This window comes from Plasmodium relictum (genome assembly GCF_900005765.1).
Source record: "Plasmodium relictum strain SGS1 genome assembly, chromosome: 5".
Classification (NCBI taxonomy): Eukaryota; Apicomplexa; class Aconoidasida; order Haemosporida; family Plasmodiidae; genus Plasmodium; species Plasmodium relictum.
This window is the reverse complement of record NC_041683.1, coordinates 362,533-386,831: the sequence shown is the minus strand read 5'-3', so window position 1 is coordinate 386,831 and position 24,299 is coordinate 362,533. Positions and strand designations below refer to the sequence as shown.

Below are 24,299 nucleotides of genomic sequence, written 5' to 3'. Positions count from 1 at the left end.
TATCAATTGTTTTTTAAAAATTTTTTTTTATATTTTCTTCTAATTTTAACGTTTTATTTTATTAATTTGTTTACTATTTTTTAATAAATAAAAAAAAAAAAAGAAATTGAATAAAAAATGTTTATTCCTTTTTATTTTATTATTAACTAAAATTCACTTTTTAAAAATTATGCTAAAATTTCAAAAATATAGCAAATTTTGAATTATTATGCAATTTACCTAATTATGATGCTTTAAGTTAAATATAATAATTTTTATATATTGCAATTATTTCACAAAGATATTCTTTTTTTTTCGACTTATAACCTTAAATATCATAGAATAAATAATGATTAAAGTTATTTATATTAAAAGAAATTAAAAAAAAATTAAAAATAGATAAAACAATGTTGTAAGGAAAGGATAAATATATACATATGTATATATATGCACATTTATACTTTTTTTTTTTGTAATACATGTTTGAAAAATTTTTTAAAAATGGACATAAAAGTATTAGATGATGAAATTATGTTGTCAGATGGAAGAATAATAAAAATACCAGTTAGAACTGAAGAAAATAAAATAGATAACACAAAAGGGAAAATAAAAATTGAAAAAATACCTAATGTATGGGGTAGTAGTGCTGGAGCAGGAAGTGATTACTTTGACATTTATAGAAAACAAAGAAATGAAGAAAATGAGAGAATAGAATTAATTGAAAAAAAATGGAAAGAATATACTGAAAATCAAATATTTCAAAGTAAAAGAAAGGCAAAAATAGAGTATATTGAAAAAAAACGCCTAAAAAGAAAAAATAAAAGATTGATAAAAAAAAATAAATTGAAGCAGCAGCAAAGTAATAAGAAATGTAATAAAAATGAAACAGCAATAAATTATTCCTCATTACAACAAAAAGATGAAAAAAATAAAGAATTAAATAATGACACTATTAAAATAAATGAAGAGCACGCAAAACATAGTAAAAATCACACTGATGAAAATAATAATAATATTGTAGATGAAGAAACATATATAGAAAAAGAAAAAAATGAAGATAATGGAACATTTATTCCTCCTATTGATACAAATAATTTTCTTGTGGTTAAGGAAGATGAACTTTTTTGAAAAAAAAAAAGAATTAAAAAAATATATAAATAAAAACTAATATGAAGATAAAGAGTAATACAAAGGTGAATATATAAATAAGATAAAATAAAAAGAGGAAAGTAAAAAAAAATAAAATAAAATGAAAATGAAATAAAATCAAGAAAAGTAAAATAAATTAAAAGTAAAATAATATTAAAAAAAAAAAAAAAAAATTAAATGTTTATTTTAAATATATACTTAATTTTTTATTTTAATAAGTTATTCTTAATTTTAGGTCTTTTTTATTTTTTAATTTGATTTTTACATTATATGCATATATTTTATTTTCTAAAAAAAAAATACTTTGATTTATATCTTTTTTTTTTTTTTTTGTGTGTGTATGTTATTAATTTGTAAAAAAATAAGCATCTATTTATATTTTTTTTTATTTTACTTATTTTTAGAATTTGTTAAATTTTCATATATTTTTTTATTAACATTCATTCTTTCCTTATAAACTAAGGCCATTTTTAATAAACCTATTTCATTTAAGTTTCTGCTTAAAAGTTGAAAAGATAGTGGCTCATTAAAATTTTTCGTAAATTCACCTGTTGGTATAACTATACTAGGAAAGCCTGTTATTGATGATATTACAGAAAATACTTCTTTCATATATTTATTATATTTACTCTTGTTATTTTTTTTTGTATGACTTATGTCTATATTATTTTTATCTATTTTATTTATATGGTTTTTGTCTATTCTATTTTTAACAAAATTATTTTCATTAACAATATTGTTTTTTACATAAATATCATATAAATAAGGATCATTTAAGTCTTCTCTGAAATTATTAGATTTGGGAATGGATGGCAATAAAATATAATTTACCTCTTCAAACAACTGATTTAATGTTAAGATCAACTTCTCTTTTATGCTTAGAAATATCTCTCTTATATCTATTTTTTGAAAAAAGGAAGAAATTATTGAGCCACCAATTATCCTTGATAAAACATTTTCACTAATCATATTTGATCTTAATTTTCTAATAAATTTAGGATCATTATTTAAATTATGAATATTATAATTTATACCATTTATTCTAGAAATGTTGCTATTTGCTATAGTCATAGAATATACGTAATATATATAGCAATAATCAATTAATTTATATAAATTTGTATTTATTAATGTACCACCTAATTGCTCAATATTTTTCATCACATTCTCATAATTTTTATATATAATATCATCAACAAAGTAACTTTTTAAAATATCTTTACTTAAATACCCAAATTTCACATTTTTTAATGGAATATTGCTTTGAAACTTCTGTGATGAATAAAATTTTTTTAATAAGAAATGAAATTTCGTCTTTTTCTTTAAACTCGTTAAGTCTTTTTTGTCTTTTCCACATAATACATCCAATAATACACTGCAATCATATAAATTATTTGCTATCAGTCCTACAACATCAGTTTCCTCATTATATGGTACAATACCATATCTACTTATTCGTCCATAGCTAGGTTTAACTCCTATACATGCACACAACGCGGAAGGGATTCGTATGGATCCACCAGTGTCTGTATTTACTGAACAGTTAATAATTTTAGATCCAACACAACTAGCTGATCCACCAGATGAGCCACCACATGATAAATATTTTTCATTAAATGGATTTTTTACATTTTTTGTGCATGATCCCATAGCAAATTCATCTAAATGCGTTTTTCCTATTATAATTGCACCATGTTTTTTTAGTTTTTTTACTACTGTACTATCATATGAAGGCTTATAATTTGATAAAATTTTGCTCCCAGCTTTTGTTGATATACCTTTAGTTACTATATTATCTTTTACCACTATTGGCAATCCGAATAACTTTGGTAATTTTTTATATCTTATATTTTTTTTATATTCTTCATATATTATGTATAATTTATTTATCTGTTCATATATCTCATCAATAGTATATATATATGAAAAGCTATTATATTTATTTATATTTTCAAATAGAACTTTACTTATTATATGTTTTTCAAAAACCGATTTTATATCACCTTTTGATATTTCTTTTCTTATTTTGTAAATATGTGAATCGCTTAACTCATTGTAAATATTATCGGATACAATATAAATTTTATTTTTTTTTTTTTTTACATTTATAAATTTCTTCGATAATATATAGGAAAAAGGATGTAATATATAAGAATAAGTGTATTTATTTAAATATGTTTTTCCATTATCCAAATAATTTTTAAATTTTTTTACTTCAGAATTTCTTAATAAGCACAATGACTCGTAATTAAAAATACCTAAGCTATGTAAAAAAATATGAATAACAAATATTTTTATGAATATGAACATATTATTTTATTTACTTCCCCACTAATATAACTTATATCTAACAATTTTTTTTATGACTTTTCATTTTCATTGATTTTAATAATTTTTCGCAGAATACTATGTATATGAATATATTTGTGTATGTATATGATATTTAAAAAAAAAAAATATATATATATATATTTTTTAATAAAACATTAATATATAATTTGTTCCAATTATTATACCTTCATAAAAAGAAAATACATTTTTTATTAAAAAGCCAAAATGTAATTATTTATTTTACTCTCCTTTAAAAAAAAAAAAATATTTTTTTTTTTTAATATTATTATTATTGTAGCAGAACAAATCATATATATTTTCTTTAAAAAAAACCTCATTTTGTTAATTAAAGAAATTAAAACATTTCTATTTATGATTTTAATATCACTATTTTCATTGCTTTTTAAATGTAATGAAAAAAATAAAAATCTAGAGTATAGAACACTTTTACATTATTAATTTTTTTTTTTTTTTTTTCTCTTATAAAAATAAATTATTTATTTCTTAATATTATCCTTTAACAATTTTATCAATAAAGTGTCTATTCTTATGAATCCATTATTATAAAAATGGATAGTTATTCTAATTTTTTATCTATAATTAACTAAAAGAATAATCAATTTATATATTTTAATACAACATATATAAGAAGAAAAAAAAGAGGAAAATGTTGTTTTGTACAATTTTTACTTTTACTATATAGATTATTACTAAGGAATCAAAAAACTACATACGAATTTCGTTATTCATTACCCATTTCATATTTTTAGTCATATATATATATATTAAAGATTCTTCAATTTTATATGATTATTAAGAAATTTATAAACTTTTTGTTGTATATACCATGATCAAACTTTTATTTTCCATTTATCTTCAAAATACACGTATACACAATTTTATTATTAAATGAAAATAATAAAAGAAAAATTAAAAGTATTTTCCACATATATATTCTAATAAATGAATTCACGATAAAACATATACTTTTTTTTTTCTATTTTTTTATTAATTTTTTTATATATGTATAAGAAAATGGGAAAAGTTAAGAATATTATGAAGTACTTAAATACATCAGCAAAATTTAGATTTGAATTGTCTGTTGATTATATTAATTTAAAATCCTATGAAAATATGTATGTAACATTTGAATTGGTAAAAGGATCAGCTATAATTAAATCAGATGAAAAAATATTACTGAAGAATAAAAGAGCATACTTTAAAAGGTCAGTTGAAATAAAACTCACTTTATATCTTAAAAAACATAACAAATCATATGAAAATAATTTTTTTTTTCTCATTTTTTATATAATTAATAACGATGAAAAATATATCTTAGGAAAATGCAAAATTAATTTTAGTGAATTTATCAATATAAATCAATTCTATTATATAAAACTTCCTATAAAAAATAATTTATTAAATAAAGGATTTGTTAATTTAAAAATAAAATGTTACAATTTAGAAGAAGAAGAAGAAAAAAACAAATCAGAAATAAATAACTATGTCTCAAATTCTAGTACCGCTAATTATATTTTAAGAAAAAACAAAAATATACTCGAAGGAAGTGTTAATGAAAATAACTATAAACATATAGACGATAACAATAATAATAATCCATATACTCTTCATTCGAATGAAAATTATATTCCTTGTAAGGAAAATAACAATATGAATCATTTAAATGAAATAAATATTTATAATATAAAGAAAAAAGATAATAGCAATGTTGCTAATTTAAATCAAATAAAATGGAATCATACAACTTTAAATAATTGCAAGACAAATAAAAATGGTATAAGTAATAATGAAACACAGGAAAATAGTAAAATTTCAAATAATAGTGAATGTAATTCTCCACATAATTATAATGATGTGTCTATTATTCCTTTAAAGAAATGTATAAATGATTCATTTAAAAAACTTAAAGAAATGAATAAATTAAGTTCTAAAACAATATTTGATATTAACAAAAGAGAAATTAAAGAAGATTTAATTAATAAAAATTATGATGATGAACACCTCAATTATAAAGTTACAAATGAAGAACTTAATCAAAATTTAAAAAATTACGGAGTAAGTAAAAAGGAAAACAATAACACAGAAAAAAAAAAAGCAGAAATACAATTTTCGAGTGATCATGATTGCCATTCAGAAATACAAAGTAATAAGTGTAATAGAATTAACAAAGAAGAAACAGAATCAGATTCCAATTTAAAGGTGCATGCTATGATTGGAAACATGGAAAAAGCAATAAGAAATTCTCAAATTATTGAAAATATGAATTATTTCTATTTAAAAGAAGAAATGAATGATAATGGAGAAAAATGTTACAATAAGCCAAATAGGGCAAATGATGATGAACTAGATAAACAAAATTTTTATAATTTAGAAGATCTAAGTGAAAGTAAGATAGACTTTCAAATTGATCGAGAACTAAGCGAAATAAGTGATGATACAAAATTAAATAATCATAATATAAATAAAAAGAATTCTTTAGTAGAAGAATCCAATGAATCCATTAAAACTTTTATAGGAGTAAAGAAGAATCTTGAATTACTCTCAGATAAAAGAAATGAAGAAATTAAAATATTATTAAATGAAATTTCCCAATTAGAAAAAAATTCTCAACTAAAAGAAGAAGATATGAAAAAATTGATTTTTAAAATTTTAAAAAACTATGTAAAGTTTTCTAAGAAAAAATGCGAAGAATTCGAATTTTTCATTAAAAATTTAAAACAATTACTATTTATATTAAATGCGGAAGAATTTTCCAGTGATATAGTTGATAAAAAAAGGGTAACAAATAGGCATAATGGTATACATAGTTTTGAAAAATTTACTAAAAAAGATATAAAAATAAATCATGATATTATATTTAATGAAAAATGCGAAATTTTACATGATAATGAAAGCATACCTAATGAAAATATAATTTTAAGAAATTTTAAGAAAATAGATAATTACTGTAATATAGTATTAGATAAAAATATAAATATTTTTTCATTATGTACCCATTTTGAAACTATTAGTGAATATATAAATTCTTTGTTTATTTTAAAAAAAAAAGAAGTGATTTATGTAATGCAAATTTTAATTAATATATTTAACGGGTTAATTGAAAAACAGAAAATACCAGAAGATTTAAAAAAAAAAAAATATAATTGTTTAGTAAATATAGAAGATGAAAATATAAAATATTTAAGTGATGAATGGAATGAAAAGTTTATAAATGAGGAGGAAACAACAAAAGAAAATATATCTAAATTAGAAAAAGAAAAAATCAATATATTAGAAGAAAATAAAGAGTTTAATAATAATTATAACATTTTAGAAAGCATTCCATTTTACTCAAAAATAGGTGGTTCATATGAAAAAAGTATAGCTAACGATTCCACAATAAAAAAATTAACTGATGATGTGAATAATGTACAACAAATTATTGAAGAACTAAAAAATTCTTTTGAAGAAAATAAAAAGTATGTAAGTATAAAAATTAATAATGATGATTTAATAAAAAAGATAATAAATCAATATAACATAGAAAATGGAAAAATAGAAGTAGATGGATATCCTTATGTTACCTTAGAAAGCATTATAAATCAAAATATATTACTAAATGTAGAAAAAAAAAAAATAGCCAATATGAAAAAATTTTCAAATCTTAATATAGAAAAAACAAAAACGAAAAAATATCATAAAAAAATAAAGGAGCTAGAACGTGAATTAATGAACACCAAATTGTTATTTGCACAAAGCGAAACAAAAAGGGAACAAGAAATTAATGAATTAAAAAAAAAATACGTGTATTAAAAAATTTTAAATTAAAAAATGTTCAAGGAAAAAAAAAACTCTCACAACTTCATATCAAATTATTATAAAAATGATAAAGAAGTTAACCATTTAAACTCTTCTTGCTTCTGTAATATCAATATAATTTCAGAATATATAGAAAACATATTTTATATCAATAGAATATTTTTAAGTATATTTTTTTGAAAATTATTTAATTTTTCTAGTCTAAAACTAAACATAGAAATATCACTAAGCATATTTTACTTTTATTCTTCTTTTTTTTTTTTAATCTAATTTTTATATTTTTCTTTTAAATAATTTATTTTATTAAATATATATATATTATATATAATTTAATAACTTTTAATTAAAATTAGGTAACACTTCAATTTGAATTAGACTAAAATATATATTACTTTCTTCTCTTGTTAAAATTCTATTAATTTTAATTATCGATGAATTTGTTAAATCGAAAAAAAAAATATATTTTTCATTTAAATGGCGTTATCACTTATATAACTAAATAAATGCATATTTAATAAATTAGACCATAAAGAATATTGCCATAAAAATTAATTACAAAATTTTAGAATGTAAATTTTCTTATATTTTTTTATAAAGACAAAAAAACAGCATAATTATTAGATAAGCATATTAACAAGAAAATATTTTTAAAATAATAAAAAATTAATAAATAAGAAAAAAAGATATATTCTCTCGTTAAACAGCAAAAATTTAATCCTATACCTTGAAATTTTTTTTATTTGAAAAATATATTACAAACACACACGTTATAAATAAAAAATTGATCTTAGATATATAAAATAGTATTTATTTATGTGTAAATGATTTTTGTTTTATCTATTACTTTTTTTTTTATTTTTATTTTTTATTTTATTTTTTATTTTTTATTTTATTTACTTTCCTTTTAATTTTAATTTTAATTTTTTTTTTTTTTTTTTTATATCATTTTATTTAATTTTTGATTGTGTTATTCTTTTTTTTATTTTTATTTTATTTTATTATGTTTTTTGTTAAAAAAAATAAAATATTTTATTTAGTATCATTTACTAATTAACTAATGTTAAAATTTTTTTTTTAATTATCACTTTTTTATGATATATTTAAAAAAAAATATTTATATTCATAATTAAAAATTTAACTGAAATTATTTAAGGCAAAATAAACATGCTTAAATTTTCTTATGATAAAAAAATATATGCATAGTAAAAATTAAGAGAATTAAAAAAAGCATTCCTCTCCTTTATTTTATATATAAAAAATTACACTTGAATAAAATATAAATTTTTTTTTTAAATATTGTATATGTATATATATATACTTTTATGTATTCACCATTAAATATATATATTTTTTTAAATTATTTTATTTCAAATTTGCATAAATTTTTTCTTTTTTTAAAAAAATATAGAAGAAAGTATATAAATTTATATATTTTTTTTTTTAATTTTTGGTATTTTTTATTATAAAAAAAAAAAAAGAAAAATGGAAATGCCTAAAGAAACTTCAGCCAAATTAGATATGAGTTTAGATGAAATAGTAAATAAAGAAGCATTAAATAAAGAACAGAACGGAGATAAAAATGAGAAGAAAGCAGTGAATTTAAAAAAAAATCGAAAAAAGGTCTCCTTAAAAAAATCGAAAAAAAAAATATTAAACTCATCAAAAAATAATCAAAAAAATAATAATAAAATTCTTCAAAAAATTCCCATAAATAATGCGAGCACTTCAATAGTTTGCCCACCACCGCCTCCTCCTCCTCCTCCACCTCCTCCATTGTCAAAAGAAAATTCAGTGAACTGGAACTATAGGAAAAATCTTAATCTTAACCCTAATCCTGCTCATCTTATAGCAAATAATACTAGTCACAATCTTAACATAAGTCACATTAGTTCTAATCCTAGTCATCTAAGTACTAATCCAATTGGTCATAATCCAAACATAAATATAAAAACAACGAATGTCAATTTAAGTTGTATATCAAATTGTAATATGCATATGAGTACAAATGTTCAGTCAAACTTATGTTATAGTAACAATTCCAAAAAAAATTATAAAATAAATAATTTAGGGGACTCGGCAAATTTTATAACTAGTCCTACTTTAAGACCCGCACCGTATCAGCAGAGTAATAATTCCATTAATATAAATGTTGAAAAAAAAAATTCTTTTGTTACTAATAACTTTGTGCATCAAAATAATAATGAGTATTCCTATAGCGATATTCATCAACAACAAAATAATAATAAAAAATTATCTTTTTCACCAAATATAAGACCAAATTATTCAAATTTACCAGTTTATAATAATTCAAAATATTATTTATTAAAACCATCCTGTGATATAGGTATTTTTAACAATACTTTTATTTCTTATATATATATATATATATATATATATATATATATATATATATATATATATATATTCAATTCATTTATTTTATCCCTATATATATATATATATACGCTTTCTTTTATTTTTTTATAGCATTATCAAAACCTCCGCAAAATCATTTACGATCAAATGAATATAACGAAAATAAAATAATTTTTGCAAACTATCAAAATAATATTAATGAAAATAATATACCTAAATGTTTTCAACCGAGAAATTTTGTTAATGAATCAAGTAATATATATATATATATATATATATATATATATATATATACAAGTATATATCTTAATTTTTTCTTTTTTTTTATAGACATAAATATTTGGGGAAACAATATGAATGTACCTCTCCCAAATAATCTGCACGATAGCAACATGGTTAATATGAAATATCCCATATGTAAGAAATATTTTCTTTTATATATATTATATAAATGAATTATACTTGTATTATTTTATATTTTACTAGTATTTATTATTATTATTATTATTTTCATTTTTTTTTTTTTTTTTTTCTATAAAGTTGAACAAAATATTGACAAAATAAAATATAATAAGTATAAAGAGAAAATTACTAGAATGAATAATTCAACATATGCAAAGAAACCACATAATATAATAGTTACAAATGTAAGTTTTTTTTTTTAAACTTATTCTTCCTTAATTTTCATTTTATTATTTATAAATATATTTCTTTTTATATATACATATTTATTTTTCTCTATAGATACCTAAAAATTTAACTTCAAGAGAAATTTTAGAAACATTCAGATGCATGGGAAACGTTTTACGAGCTGATATTATGTTGACAAGCAAAGTACATATTTCATTTTTTTTATTTTATTAATTTTATTTTATTTTTTACTTTTAAATAAATTTTTTTTTTTAGGGTGAGCATTCAGGTTGTGCTTGCATAACTTTTGCTGATCTAGAATCAGCTGCATTAGCAGCTAGTAATAAAATTATAAAAAATATATATATATATATACTAATATTTAAATTTAAATATTTTATTAAAAAAATTATTTTATAAATTTTTGTAAAAATTATTTATTTCATTTTCTTAGGTCGATATGATGGTGGAACTTTAAACAAGCAGAAAATAAAAGTATTTGTAGAATAATATGTAATTTAATATAAAAAAGTAAAAATACATGATATACATATATATGCATACATATATTGATTATAAAAAAAAAATTTTACACAAAAATCATTTCTTTTATATAATTAATTATTTAAAAATATATGGATATTTGCACATTTTAGTTGAAATGCTTTATTTTTAATTTCATTTTTATACATTTATATAATTATATATTTTTGTATGTATGCACGTATTAATATAAACGTGTAAATTAATATATTTTTACAGTTACTAAAATAAACCTGTATAAAATAACTACATATTTGAATATATTTACTTACATTAACCGTATTATATTTACATAAGATAATTGCAATATATTTATATTAATATTTATGAAAAGTTATTACATTTCTCTATATTTATGAATTAAAAAATGAAAAGAAGTAAAATTAATAAATACTAATAATATTCACTTTTATATATTAATAACATATGTCTTTGAAGATATTTGTCCATTTTTACTAATACGATATAATATATATATTTTTAATGAAACAAGTTTTAATTTATTATAGATTATTTGATGTTCTTTCAATTTTTTTTTTTTTTTTTTTGTATTTACTGAATTATATTCATATAAAATATAAAGAAAATTTTTAATATATTTGATGAAGTCTTTATATATATCTTTTTTTTTTTTTGCAATTATTAAATAAATAAATACATATGTATTTGTTACTAGGTCTTTATTAAAATTATTTATAATTATATTAAATTATTTCTATTTATTTACATATTTTAACACTTTATGAATACTTATATATATTTTTTTATAAATATGTAATCGTTTATTCAGTGGCAATAATAATTATAAACAATAAAAAGTATTTATATTTATTTTTCTTATTATACGAAAATTATATATATTATATGTTTTTTAAAAAATTGTTCTAAATTATTTCTTTTTCTTGTTGCATTTTTAGTTTTCCTTAGATTACTTTTTGTTGTATGCATAGTAAATTACATATATTATAAAAAAAAAAAAATAAAAGGTAGATTTAAGTAATTTGGGAATTTTCAAAATTTATATTATTAAGTTTATAAAAATATTTTTACTTGTATTATCTGTAATTAATATGAAGATATTCATTGTATTTTTATTTTATTAATATCATTTAATGAAATTTCTTGAATCAGAATTTGTTTTTAATAGAAAAAAAAAAAAAGTTTTTTGATAAACCAATGTTCCTATAATTATATATATATATATATATATATATATATATATATATATATATATAAATTAAAAATTTTGATTTTTTTATGCAACGGTGTTGCATATATATATTTTTTTACTTCTTATTTTATCTAAATTATTCACTTAAATTTTATTCTTTGAATTCTTTTTTTTTTTGTTGCAATTCTATATGAACACTTCATATTTAAATAAAAACAAATATTTCTCAAAAAAAAGAAAAAAGGAAAAAGAATTGTTTATTCTTTATACTAATTATTTTTTCATATTTCTTTTTTTTTTTTCTTTTATATTTTACTTATTTATTGCTTACTTATCATCTTTTTGTTCCTATTTTATATTTACATCATTTGAATTTTTTAATAAATAATTTTGTAAATATATTATTAAAGTTTTACACATATTTTTAAAGTTACAAATTTCTTTATATTAAGGGTTTTAACATATATATATATAAAATATGAAGCTCATATAATTTTTCTAATTTCCATTTTTTATAATTTTTTTTTCTTGAAGAAAATATTTTAATATACAATCTACTTTATTCAAAAACAAATTTTAAACGCTTTTGTTGCTAATTGTTTATTTTTTTTTTTTATATTTTACATTTTTAATTTATTATATAATGATGGAAAATAAAAACAATTTATACATGAAATTCAAAAAAAAAATATTTATTAATGCTATATAATTATTAATATAAAATGACAAATGTGTATGAAATATTCTAACAATTATAATATGTTTTTTCTAATTAAATATATAAATATAAATAAAAAATGAAATAAAAAAATTTTATACATATATAAAGACCTTCATAATCCTATAAATATTTCCTGTGAAGTTACACGATGTAATAAAATAAAAATTTTAATTAGCTATACACTACTTATATACGTTCTTTAATTTTTTTTTTTTTTTCCTTTTTTTTTCTATAATATAAAAGTTACTTATTAATTTTATATTAGTTTTCCTTTATTTTTAAGTTTTTAAATGTATTTATCGCAAATGTATCATGTATTTTGTTATTTTACTCTATAATATGTTGAACTATTGCTTTTTTTAGTTTTCATTATTAAAAAGCAATTTTTTAAATAACAATTTTTTTAATAAGCTTTTTTTTTAAAAAAACAATTTCAATGATTTCAATTTTCAACAAAAATAATAAAAGAATATTTTTTATTTTATGAAAAAATTACTTAACAAAAAAATAATTTTAATTAGTGAGATGAGAGGCTATAATAAAAAAAAAAAAGGTATCCCCAATTTTACTACTCTTTAAATATAACAAAAGAAATTATACTATGAATTTTTTAAAATGTAGTATTATTATTCTTAAAAAAAAGAAAAAAAAAAAAAAAATTTAAAAAAGAACTATTTAAAAAAGAAAATAATTCTCTTTTAGTCATTTGAATACCCTATATTTTTACAAAAACAAATTCATAAAGTGCAACAAAAATATAAAAAAAAATAAAATAAAAATAATTTTTTAAATTCGTTTTTAAATATACATATATATTTACATATATTTTTTTTTTTTTTATTTTATATATAAAATTGATAAAAAATTTTTTTTTTTTGGCATATCCTTATGCTTATGTTAAGAAAAAAAACGAAACAAAAGAATATATATATTTGTATACAAATGTAAAAAGAAAAAAAAAATTAAAAGAAATATTCAAACCAGACTAAAAAAAAAAGATAAAATAATTTTTAAACTTAAATAAAAAAAAATTATATATTTATATATAGTTTTCTTTTTTTATTTTTTTTCAGTAAATTTTATATAAATATTTTAAGGTTTTTTTTTTTTAATTTAATATAAAAAATGGGAGCATATAAATATATTCAAGAAATATGGAAAAAAAAACAGTCAGATGCTATGCATTTTTTATTAAGAATAAGAACATGGGAATATAGGTAAAAGTGAAAAATTTGAATTTTTTTTTAAATTTTATAATTTTTTTTTTTTACAATTTTATTTTGAAGTTATATAGATATTTATAAATTGAATTCAAAACATCTATTAGTTTTTTTTTTTTTTTTCAATTTTTAAATGTATATTGATTCTGCCTATAACGTTTTCCTTAAATATTTAAATTTTTATAGGCAACTTCCAGTTGTTCATAGAGTTTCAAAACCAAGTAGACCTGACAAAGCAAGAAGATTAGGATACAAAGCAATTCAAGGCTTTGTTATTTATAGAGTTAGAGTAAGAAGAGGGGATAGAAAAAAGAGAGTTAGAAAAGGTATTGTGCATGGTAAACCTAAACATCAAGGTGTTCATAAACAAAAATCAGCAAGAAATTTAAGAAGTGTTGCCGAAGGTAAAGTAGGAAAGAGTATATGTGGAAACTTACGAGTTTTAAATAGTTATTGGGTTGGTCAAGATGCTGTTTATAAATATTACGAAGTAATATTAGTTGACCCTATGCATAATGCTATACGTAATAATCCAAAAGTTAACTGGATATGTAACCCAGTACACAAACATAGAGAATTAAGAGGATTAACTTCAGCTGGTAAAAAATACAGAGGTTTAAGAGTTAAGGGACATTTAGCAGCTAAAAGTAGACCATCTATTAGAGCTAATTGGAAAAGAAGACAATTAATTAAATTAAAAAAATGCAGATAAGAAAAAATAATTGTACTTAAATTTTATTTGCACATATATATATATATATATATATATATATATATATATATATATATATATATATATATATATATATTTATTTATTTATTAAGGTAAAAAAAAAAAAGTAATGCTTACTTATATATTTTAGAATTCAATTTTTAATAAAATTAAAAAAAAAAAGAAAATTTCTATTTTTTAATAACATATATGAAACATTTTTCAAAAATAAAATTATTGATGAACATATATCATTTAATAATAAATATATTATTTCTTTTTATATATGTTTGTTTCAAAAATATAGAAGCTTTTAATTTTAATTTCTCTATTATTTTTTTTTTTTTTTTACAATAATTAAAATACTGCTTAGATATTAATTTTTATTAGCTTTTGAACGAGTTAATTTCATATATCTTTATAAATACTAAAATGAGTCTAGAAAAAAACTATGTATTTGCTTCTACATTTTATATATTTAAGTTATATAATAAATCCTATCCTTAAAATTAAAAAGAAAAAAAAATACATGGGGGATAATTTTATTTAGAGTTAAAAATTGGCTTTCAGAGTTTTCGAATAATTGATAGGCAGTTAATATAAAGTAGAAGATAAGTTTAGGTATTCAAAATTATCAAAAATCTAATAAAAAATCAGGGGAAATATTCAAATAAATATATTTTTTTATAATTAGGAATTTAATATATAAAAGTTTTAAATAAAATTTATATTATAAAAACTATTTAAATAGTATAGAGAAATAACATATTAACTCTAAGTATATATAAATAAATATGAAAAAATTTTAAAAAAAATCTTATGCTAAATTTTATTAAAATAGTTTATTTAAAGATTATTAAATATAATTGTAAAAAAAAAAAAAAAAAATTAATTATAATTTTAAATGCAAAAGTTTAAGTCTTTATATAATTATCATATATCTTATTATAATATCAAACAAAAGCATCAAATATCTTAATGTTGTAACCGAATAATCTACAAATCATAGATTTAATGCATACGAAAATTTTTTTTTATCAAAAAACAAATTTTTAAAAAGTATAGCTTTTACATAAATCATAGAACAAACAAATAAATTTTTATCCCTTAAATAATATATAAAAAAAAAAATAAGAATAAAAAAAAAAAAAACATAACATAAAAAACATCAAAAACACTTAGAAAAATTACAAATTACAAATTTTTTTTTTTATTTCTTATATAAATAAAATAAAAGAAAAAAAAATTATATGGAAAAATACCTATATAAGTGATTATCATTTAAACTATACGTGTATGTACAAAAATAAAATCATATTTTTTACGTTAAAAATATCAATTTTTTTTTTTTTTTAACAATTATTAATTACAACAAAAATTTAACATATATTGTAAAAAGTGTGTAGAATTCCAAAAAATTGAATTGTATTTTTTATTTCTTATATGAAAAAAAAAAAGTATTAATTTATCTATATCGAAGAATACTTTTACTGATTTATATACTATTTTTTTCTTAATTAAGAAATTTATTGATTTTTTTATATCCCATTGAAAACCATGTGAAGAATACGAAAAAATAAAAAAACAAATATCATTTATATCCTGATAATTTTCTATATTATTTAAAATGGAACTCTTTTCCGATTTTTCTTTTTCATTTAATTTACTTTTTAATTTTCCATTTTGAATTTTCACTATAAAACGAATATTTAAATCATTTTTATTTTTATTTAAATGTGAACTTTTACTTTCTTTGTTTCCATCGTTATTATTATCACACATTTTATATGTATAAATATTACTTATAAAAACAGTCTGATCACAAGATTGATCTTTTAAAATTTTTGTTATGAATTCTTCAGAATATAACAAGTGGTATTCTATATTATTAGGGATTTTATATTCATATTTCAAATAGAAAAATAAAAACATTAATTCATAATCTCTAATGTAATTATTTTTAAAATGGTATTCTTTTTTTTTTAAAAAATATCCATTTTTTATATAAGAGAAGATAACTTCATGAAATAAATGAAGAGAACTATAAAAATATTTATGATATGTTTTTGAATTTTTTTGAATTTTTAATTTAGAAAGAAATTCAATTAACTCATTTACTTTATAATTATTCTTTGATTCATTTTTTAATTTTTTATAGGTTACTAATTTTATCTTACGTAGATTTTTTATATTTGGAAAATTGTTAAATAAGGTAAAAAATAAATTTTCTGAGTTATATTCAAACATAACAAACATATATTTATTTTCCTTATTTTTTTTTATCATCTCTTCTTGATATAATTCATAATTTTCAAAACTATAAGACCTTCTCTTACAAATATCATTATCTACATATGAAATTTTTTTTTCTTCTTCATTATTGTTATTATAACTAAATAAATGATCCCTTTTCATATAATTTTTTGATAATTTCTTATCGTTATATAAACTCTTCAATTTATAAGCAATTTCTTCTTTTCTTTTCTTTTTTTTAACTTTCACAATAAGAAATATTTCACAGATTATTTCTTCTATTTGACTATTTTTAAACAAATATTCACTTTTCTTTTTTTCTACATATAAAAGATTAAAACTTCGTATAGTGTTATCTAACTTATTTTTACTTAGAAATAGTATTAATTCATTCATTTCTTCTATTTTTAACTTTTTATTAAAAAAAAAATCCAAATTTTTATCAGACAAATTGCAAACTTCTTGTAAATTTTTTCTATGCAAGTTTAATTTATCTTCATTATTATTGTTATTATTTCCTAAGAATTCATTTATTAAATGATATTCATAATCTTTTACAGTTGTAATATTTCTACAGTTTGGGCATCTTATTTTTATATTTTCATATTCATTTCCTAATGAATTTATACTTACATTTTCTAAATCATCATTTTTTATTTTATTTCTACACATAGGACAATAATCAAATTTCTTTAAAACCTTTTCTATACATTCCCTACAAAATATATGAGAACATTCTGTTTTCACTGGCTTATATAATATTAACATACATATGGGACAACGAAAATTATCATAATTCTTTTTTTTTTCAATTATTACAATAAATCGTTTATCTTCTATTATTTTAGGTGGTAAGCATTTATCAATTAATATATCCATTTTTGTTTTTATATTTGACCTAATATTCCTTATATAATTATCGTCAATTTTAATATCATTTAATACATTTAATACATTGTATCTTATATTATCTAAGCTATTTAGAAAAGAGCCAAATATATATTCACTCATTTTATCAATGTAAGAAATAAAAAAAAATTAATTAAAGAAGCAAAATTTAAAGAAAAAACATATATACATACATATATATTATATCAGTAAAATTAAAAAACATAAAAATTTAAAAAAAAAAATATTAAATATATATGTATTTATATAGTTTTTTTTTTTTTTCATTTTTTTTTTTTATTAATAAAATAAAAAAAACAAACAAAATTTACAAAAAATAAAAAAAAAAGAGAAATTACATTAATTAATTAAATAAAAGGAAATCAAAAATTACGTTCAGTAAAATTTATATATATATATATGTACTTTTTTTTACTATTTATAGAATTCAAATAAGCAATTCAAAAAAAGAAAAAAAAAAAAGGAAAAATAAAAAAGAGCAAAAAATAATTTCTATTATTTTTAATTTTTTTTTTTTTTTTTGTTTTCTCCAATTTTTGTAATTTATTTTGAAATGTTAGAAATTATTGAACTTTTTCATAAAAAAACTAAGTAAAATGCATCTAACATGTTTAACTGGTTTGATTTTGGTATATTTCTTTAAATTGTGTTTTGTGAATAACAAAAAAATAGTAGCACTAAGTAACCATATTAAATTAACACCTATTAAAAACGAGCTATATTCTAAGAAGCATAAACTATTAAAAAAATTAAATTTTATTTTTGAGAAAAAAAAGAAAAATAAGTATGAATTAAAAAATTTAGAAAATATTCCTTTATTTGTAATAACAAATGAGTTTGATGAAATTATATTATCCTTTAACTTAGATGATGAAAATAAGAAAAAAGAAAAAAAAAGAAATATTAATTTTAATGAAAATAATGATTATCTTTATGACATAATATGGGAAAATGATACCTTCTTATTTCCCTTAATTAAAAATAAAGAAAAAAGTAGAAAAGAAATAAACCTAGATAAAATACATAACAATAATTGTATAGGCATTTTTTTTTTCGACTTAAAAACTGCTGAAGCCTACAAAGACGATATTTTATATTTGTTTAACAAAAATTTAAAAGAAAAAAAAAAAAATAAATTATTTTTTGGTTCAAAAATAAAACTAACAAACTTAGAACATTTTTTCAAGATCAAAAATTCTTATAAAAATAAAATCGATTTTATTTTAATACCCAGTTACAGTGAACTTCAGAATGTTTTAAAAAATAAAAATATCTTTTTTGGAACGCCAATTTATTATATAAATAAGATCAATTTACATAAATCCTACATAAAAAAGAATTTTTATGAATTGTTTTATAAGAATTTAAAAAAAGAAACAAGAATTGAGTTATCTCCTAATATTTTTATAACATATACTATTGAAAAAGACGAAAAATACAATTCTTTAATTATACAATTAGAAACTGAAAATAAGAAGTATATACCTGTTTTTTTTTCTTATGAACAAGCTGTTAATTTTTATAAAATTTTTTTAAAACATTTTAAAAACAACTTTCATGATTACTGTCTACCAAAACCACATGTAATTTTATATTCTTTTGAAAATTTATTAATTCTATCAAAAATTGCTAATGACAAAAATATTAATTTTTACAATATATTTTTTATTCCCAATGATATTTCGTTTTATCAGAATTTGTATTCTCATAATTATAATATTTTCACTTTCTACATTAAAAAATTTTTTCAAAAAATTAACTATGATTTGTTTAGATCTTTCAGAAAAAATTTAAATTATTTAATATCAGATTATATATATAAATAAATAAATAACTGGAAAATAATAAAATTAAAATATTGATGGTATATATTCTTTTTTTTTTTTTTTTTTAAATTAGAATAAAATATATTCTCATAATAGCTTTCTATAAAATTAAAAGATTTTAAATAAATCAATGAACAATATACAAGTAATAAAAGGAAAAAAAAAAAATGTACATGTTTTATATATATATGTATATATGCATATATATGTATGTATGATGAAAATATGTTTTTATAATTCTATATATAATAAATATGGCATATAATAAAAATTATATATATATATATATATAAATTAACAATAATAAATATTAAATAATATGTCAACCCCCTTTTATATTTTCATTATATCATCAGATATTTCTGTATTAATTATTTAATAACGTTTTTTAAGTATTATTTCTTATGAAATATATTATTTTTTTTTATTTATTTTCATAATGAAAAAAAAAAAATAAATATATATAATAAAATATAAAAAAAAGCTTAATGCTTGCTTTTATGGTCTTTTTAATATATAATTTGTAAAAAAATATTTATTAATTATTAATATATTTTTATTTAATCATAAAAATAATTTTTATGTTAAATTTTATTAATGTATTTATTTCATCTCAATTTATTTTTATTTATTTTATTTTTTTAAAAAGAAAATATAAAAAATTTTAAATAACACAACATAAATGTTCAAAAAACATTTTTTTGCTATACATTTTCTGATAAGTATTAAATAAAATTAATAAATAAAGTATATATATCCTTTTAAATTATTTTTTAAAAGAGAAAATAATACAAGTGTTTTAATTATTGAGAAATAATGGAAAATTAATACTAACTCTATTATAAACAATATGTAAAAAAAAATAAAACCTAAGAATTTTATTTTGTTTTTTAAAAAGTGCTGAAATGAAAATTGTTTTTTTCGGTGCACCTGGTGTTGGTAAAGGGACGTTTGCTGAAATTTTATCAAAAAAAGAAAAATTGAAACATATAAATATAGGAAATATTCTAAGAAATGAAATAAAAAAAGAATCAAATTTAGGTACGGAAATAAAAAAAATAGTTAAAAGAGGAGATCTGGTTGCAGACAACTTGATCATAAATATTGTTGAAGAAGAAATAAAAAATTCAATTAATAAATACAAAGGTTTTATATTAGATGGATTTCCAAGAAATATTTTTCAAAGTAAAGAATTAACCAAAATCACAAACATTGATTTATTTATTAACATATATTTGCCAAAGCATATATTAATAAAAAAATTATTAGGGAGAAGGTTATGTAATATTTGTGATAATAATTTTAATGTTGCAAATATTCAAGAAAATAATTTTGATATGCCACCAATTTTACCATCAAAGGAATGTAATACATGTAATGGCAATGCAAACTTAATTAAAAGAAGTGATGATAATGAAGAAGTAATTAATCATAGATTAAATTCATATGAATCTATTTATATGCCTATTATTAATTTTTTTAAAAATTGCAACTACAACTTAATAAATTTTGAACTAAAAAAAGGAATAAAAGACTTTGATCGTTTATATAACATTATTTTAAAACATTTATAAAGTTTCCATTTTAACAATCTAAAAAAAAAAAAAAAAGCTTTTAATTTTTTTATTATACATTTTTTTAATATTTTTAAAAGTTGTTTATTACCGAGAACACTAATGAAAGAAAAAAAAAATTATATTTTTTTAAAAATTATTTAAAAACTTTTTATTTTCCATCTATTATATAAATTCATCATTTTTTTTTTTTTTCCCCCTCTTTTTTAATTTAGAATGAACTTTTGATCAAATATCTTATTATGCAGCTTATTTAATTATTATTAGTTTATTAAAGAATGAATTGTTATATAAAAATATATTTGTTATAATTTGTTTGATGAATCTTAAAATATTCAAATTGGGATATATATAAAAGGATAATAAAGTAATTAAAATAATAAAAATGATAGTGATATATTAAGATTAATAATAATAAGATAGAATAATATTTTTAAAAATTATTAAAAATCATATATTTCTTTTATTGTCTTTTTTAACATGAAAATTATATAACTTATCATTTTTATTTCTATAACTCATTAAATGTTGTACATTAGGATATAATGTTACTGCTGGCTTTAAATTTACAAATTTATTATTTTTGGTATCATTAGCATTTAAAGTATAATTAGTTGATCTCCTTTGTTTAACGCTTCTATCATAATTTTCATTAAAATTGTTAAATTTTCTTTTTTTGGTTGTATTGTAATCAGCTAAATTATCAAGTACTTTTGGTCTATCTTCATCATAAAATTTATTTCTTTCATCTCTTTTTTGAACACCAGTTTTTCCTCTTCCGTATTTCCTTTTACCAATAATTCCCAAATCTTCATCAACTCTTATTATTCTCCCATCCAATATAGAATTATTAAGAAAATTAACAGCGTGATTATATCCTTCTTTTTTTTTAAAAACCACAAAACAAAAACCGCATGGAGATTTTTCTTTTCTATGTAATCCCATGATTACATTTTCAACATCACCAGCTTTACTCATATGCTAAAAAAAATAAAATATATATATATATATATTTTTATTTATATTACTAAAACTTTATTCTATACATTATTATCATTTAAATTACTAAAATTACCCATATCTTGTATAAGTATATTATTCTTTAATTATATGTATATATATAAGTACATATATGAATTATAGAAAAAAAAAATTTTTTTTTTTTATTTTAGAACAATTTTAAAAATTGTTAGAATATAAATTATTAAAATTATATTTTCATTCCAATATAGTTTAATTTACCTCATAAATTTGTTGCTCAGTTGTATATATTGACAAATTGCCAATGTAAACTGTTTTTGAAAATTGTATTTTATTTAACCAATCTTCATAATCATTACACAAGGATCTATCAAAATACTTTCTTTTTTTATAAACTTCTTCATATAAATGAGCCATTTTGTAAAATATAATTTTAAAAATAACTTTATATAGAAATTAAAACATTGGAAGATAAAAAAAAAAAAAAAACAAAAAAAATTTTTTTTTATTTATTTCAAAAGAAATAAAATAAATTTCCTTATTAAAGATGAAAATATTAATCAAAACTAAATAGACTAATTATAACGTGAACAGTAATAATATAAATGTAGCATAAGTACAATTAAACGAAAAAATAAATCAAAATATAAAAAAAAAAATACAGGAATATATAAATTACATAAGCTGTAAACTAAAAAATAGTTATATGTTAAAAAAACAAAGAATTATTTGTATTTTCTATTTATAAAAAAAAAAAAAAAACATAAAATAAAAGTTGGTACTTTTAAATAAAATGAATTTATAATATTTCATTAATATATATTTGATATATATAAATCTTACAAATAGGTTTTCATTATTTTATATAAAAAATTAGAATTACATAAAATTATAAGAGCATTAAAACAATTTCTTATAACAAAATTTAAATTTAAATATTCACAGAAAAAAAAAATTACCTTAAATTTTTATTAAAATGTTAAGTAATTTGAATTATTACTTAAACCTCTTTAATATTATTTGTAAAATTAAAAATTTAAAGAAAGTATATTAATTGCTATACGCTTAAAATATATATAAATATGTTAATTTTTAGAAATTACAAATTATTTTCCTTTTTTATCTTTAAGTATTGAAGTTCATCATCAGTTAAAAAAAAAAAGAAAATTTTGTGAAATTATTGAAAATATATATATATATATATATATTTTTTGTAATTTTTGCATGAAAAAAAAAAAAAAAAAAAACTAATTTTAAATAGTTTAAATTGTATAAATGGAAAACCAAAAAAAAAAAAAAAATATATTTTAGTAAAGTGAAATAATAAAATTATATATTTTCTTTTATATTATAAGATGCATATATATTTTTATAAATATATATACAAATTGTAAATTTGATTTCATTCTTAAAAACAAAAAATATAATGAAAAACGTATCAATAAAGCAATTGGAAGCAATAGTAATATTAGATACAGATGGAAAAAGAATTGCAGTAAAGTATTACAATGATAAGCTATTACTTAAAGGAGAAGATAAATTAAATAATCTTAATAATAGTAAAGAATCAATAAACTTTAACTGTGAAGATATATATAATAATTTCCGAACAGTGGAAGACCAAAAACTATTTGAAAATGATATAACAGAGAAAGTTAAAAGATTATATTTTGATTCTAATGAAGTAGAAATTCTCATCTTAAGTAAATATATAATACTATGTTTATCAATAAACGATGTGAATATTTATATAATTGGTGATGAAAATGACAATGAAATTATTTTGCATGAAATTATACAAACTGTTCATCAGTCATTAAATAATATAACAAATAATCAAATAGGAAAAAGACAATTAATTGATAAATTAGATTCTATTTATTTAATATTAGATGAAATAGCTGATAGTGGGATAATAATGGAAACCAATTCTAATGTTATTATTAACAGGTTATATATGCATGAAGGAGATCTTCAAGAATCTACTCCACTTAATCAAGCAATTTCATCAGCTAAAGAGAATATAATTAGAAGCTTATTAAGTGGAACATAAAAAATTTTTACATCAATATTATATTTATATATTTTAGTTAAAGGAAATTATG

At 17.7% G+C, this 24,299-nt stretch overlaps 10 protein-coding genes across 10 annotated transcripts; 7 read left to right on the top strand and 3 right to left on the bottom strand.

Annotated features, from left to right (window-relative positions):
- Window positions 1-480: 480 nt before the first annotated feature.
- On the top strand, window positions 481-1,107 carry PRELSG_0511500 (conserved Plasmodium protein, unknown function; the record flags this gene model as incomplete). Its single annotated transcript, XM_028675371.1, has 1 exon — window positions 481-1,107. One exon carries the CDS (start codon window positions 481-483, stop codon window positions 1,105-1,107), a length of 627 nt encoding a protein of 208 aa, XP_028531966.1.
- Window positions 1,108-1,518: 411 nt separating this feature from the next.
- On the bottom strand, window positions 1,519-3,438 carry PRELSG_0511400 (glutamyl-tRNA(Gln) amidotransferase subunit A, putative; the record flags this gene model as incomplete). Its single annotated transcript, XM_028675370.1, has 1 exon — window positions 1,519-3,438. The coding sequence occupies one exon, from the start codon at window positions 3,436-3,438 to the stop codon at window positions 1,519-1,521; it is 1,920 nt and encodes a 639-aa protein (XP_028531965.1).
- A 1,056-nt stretch (window positions 3,439-4,494) lies between these two features.
- PRELSG_0511300 (hypothetical protein) lies at window positions 4,495-7,272 on the top strand (the record flags this gene model as incomplete). The annotated part of the gene is made up of 1 exon (XM_028675369.1): window positions 4,495-7,272. The coding sequence occupies one exon, from the start codon at window positions 4,495-4,497 to the stop codon at window positions 7,270-7,272; it is 2,778 nt and encodes a 925-aa protein (XP_028531964.1).
- Window positions 7,273-8,760: 1,488 nt separating this feature from the next.
- PRELSG_0511200 (RNA-binding protein, putative) lies at window positions 8,761-10,794 on the top strand (the record flags this gene model as incomplete). Its single annotated transcript, XM_028675367.1, has 7 exons — window positions 8,761-9,622; window positions 9,766-9,906; window positions 9,985-10,071; window positions 10,195-10,301; window positions 10,399-10,488; window positions 10,561-10,624; window positions 10,739-10,794. 7 exons carry the CDS (start codon window positions 8,761-8,763, stop codon window positions 10,792-10,794), a joined length of 1,407 nt encoding a protein of 468 aa, XP_028531963.1.
- A 3,050-nt stretch (window positions 10,795-13,844) lies between these two features.
- Window positions 13,845-14,651, top strand: PRELSG_0511100 (60S ribosomal protein L15, putative; the record flags this gene model as incomplete). Its single annotated transcript, XM_028675366.1, has 2 exons — window positions 13,845-13,936; window positions 14,126-14,651. The coding sequence occupies 2 exons, from the start codon at window positions 13,845-13,847 to the stop codon at window positions 14,649-14,651; spliced, it is 618 nt and encodes a 205-aa protein (XP_028531962.1).
- A 1,362-nt stretch (window positions 14,652-16,013) lies between these two features.
- PRELSG_0511000 (RING zinc finger protein, putative) lies at window positions 16,014-17,915 on the bottom strand (the record flags this gene model as incomplete). Its single annotated transcript, XM_028675365.1, has 1 exon — window positions 16,014-17,915. One exon carries the CDS (start codon window positions 17,913-17,915, stop codon window positions 16,014-16,016), a length of 1,902 nt encoding a protein of 633 aa, XP_028531961.1.
- A 494-nt stretch (window positions 17,916-18,409) lies between these two features.
- On the top strand, window positions 18,410-19,639 carry PRELSG_0510900 (conserved Plasmodium protein, unknown function; the record flags this gene model as incomplete). Its single annotated transcript, XM_028675364.1, has 1 exon — window positions 18,410-19,639. The coding sequence occupies one exon, from the start codon at window positions 18,410-18,412 to the stop codon at window positions 19,637-19,639; it is 1,230 nt and encodes a 409-aa protein (XP_028531960.1).
- Window positions 19,640-20,544: 905 nt separating this feature from the next.
- GAK (GTP:AMP phosphotransferase, putative) lies at window positions 20,545-21,213 on the top strand (the record flags this gene model as incomplete). Its single annotated transcript, XM_028675363.1, has 1 exon — window positions 20,545-21,213. The coding sequence occupies one exon, from the start codon at window positions 20,545-20,547 to the stop codon at window positions 21,211-21,213; it is 669 nt and encodes a 222-aa protein (XP_028531959.1).
- A 450-nt stretch (window positions 21,214-21,663) lies between these two features.
- On the bottom strand, window positions 21,664-22,611 carry PRELSG_0510700 (nuclear cap-binding protein, putative; the record flags this gene model as incomplete). The annotated part of the gene is made up of 2 exons (XM_028675362.1): window positions 21,664-22,194; window positions 22,456-22,611. The coding sequence occupies 2 exons, from the start codon at window positions 22,609-22,611 to the stop codon at window positions 21,664-21,666; spliced, it is 687 nt and encodes a 228-aa protein (XP_028531958.1).
- Window positions 22,612-23,620: 1,009 nt separating this feature from the next.
- Window positions 23,621-24,247, top strand: PRELSG_0510600 (coatomer subunit zeta, putative; the record flags this gene model as incomplete). Its single annotated transcript, XM_028675361.1, has 1 exon — window positions 23,621-24,247. One exon carries the CDS (start codon window positions 23,621-23,623, stop codon window positions 24,245-24,247), a length of 627 nt encoding a protein of 208 aa, XP_028531957.1.
- Between the last annotated feature and the right edge of the window lie 52 nt (window positions 24,248-24,299).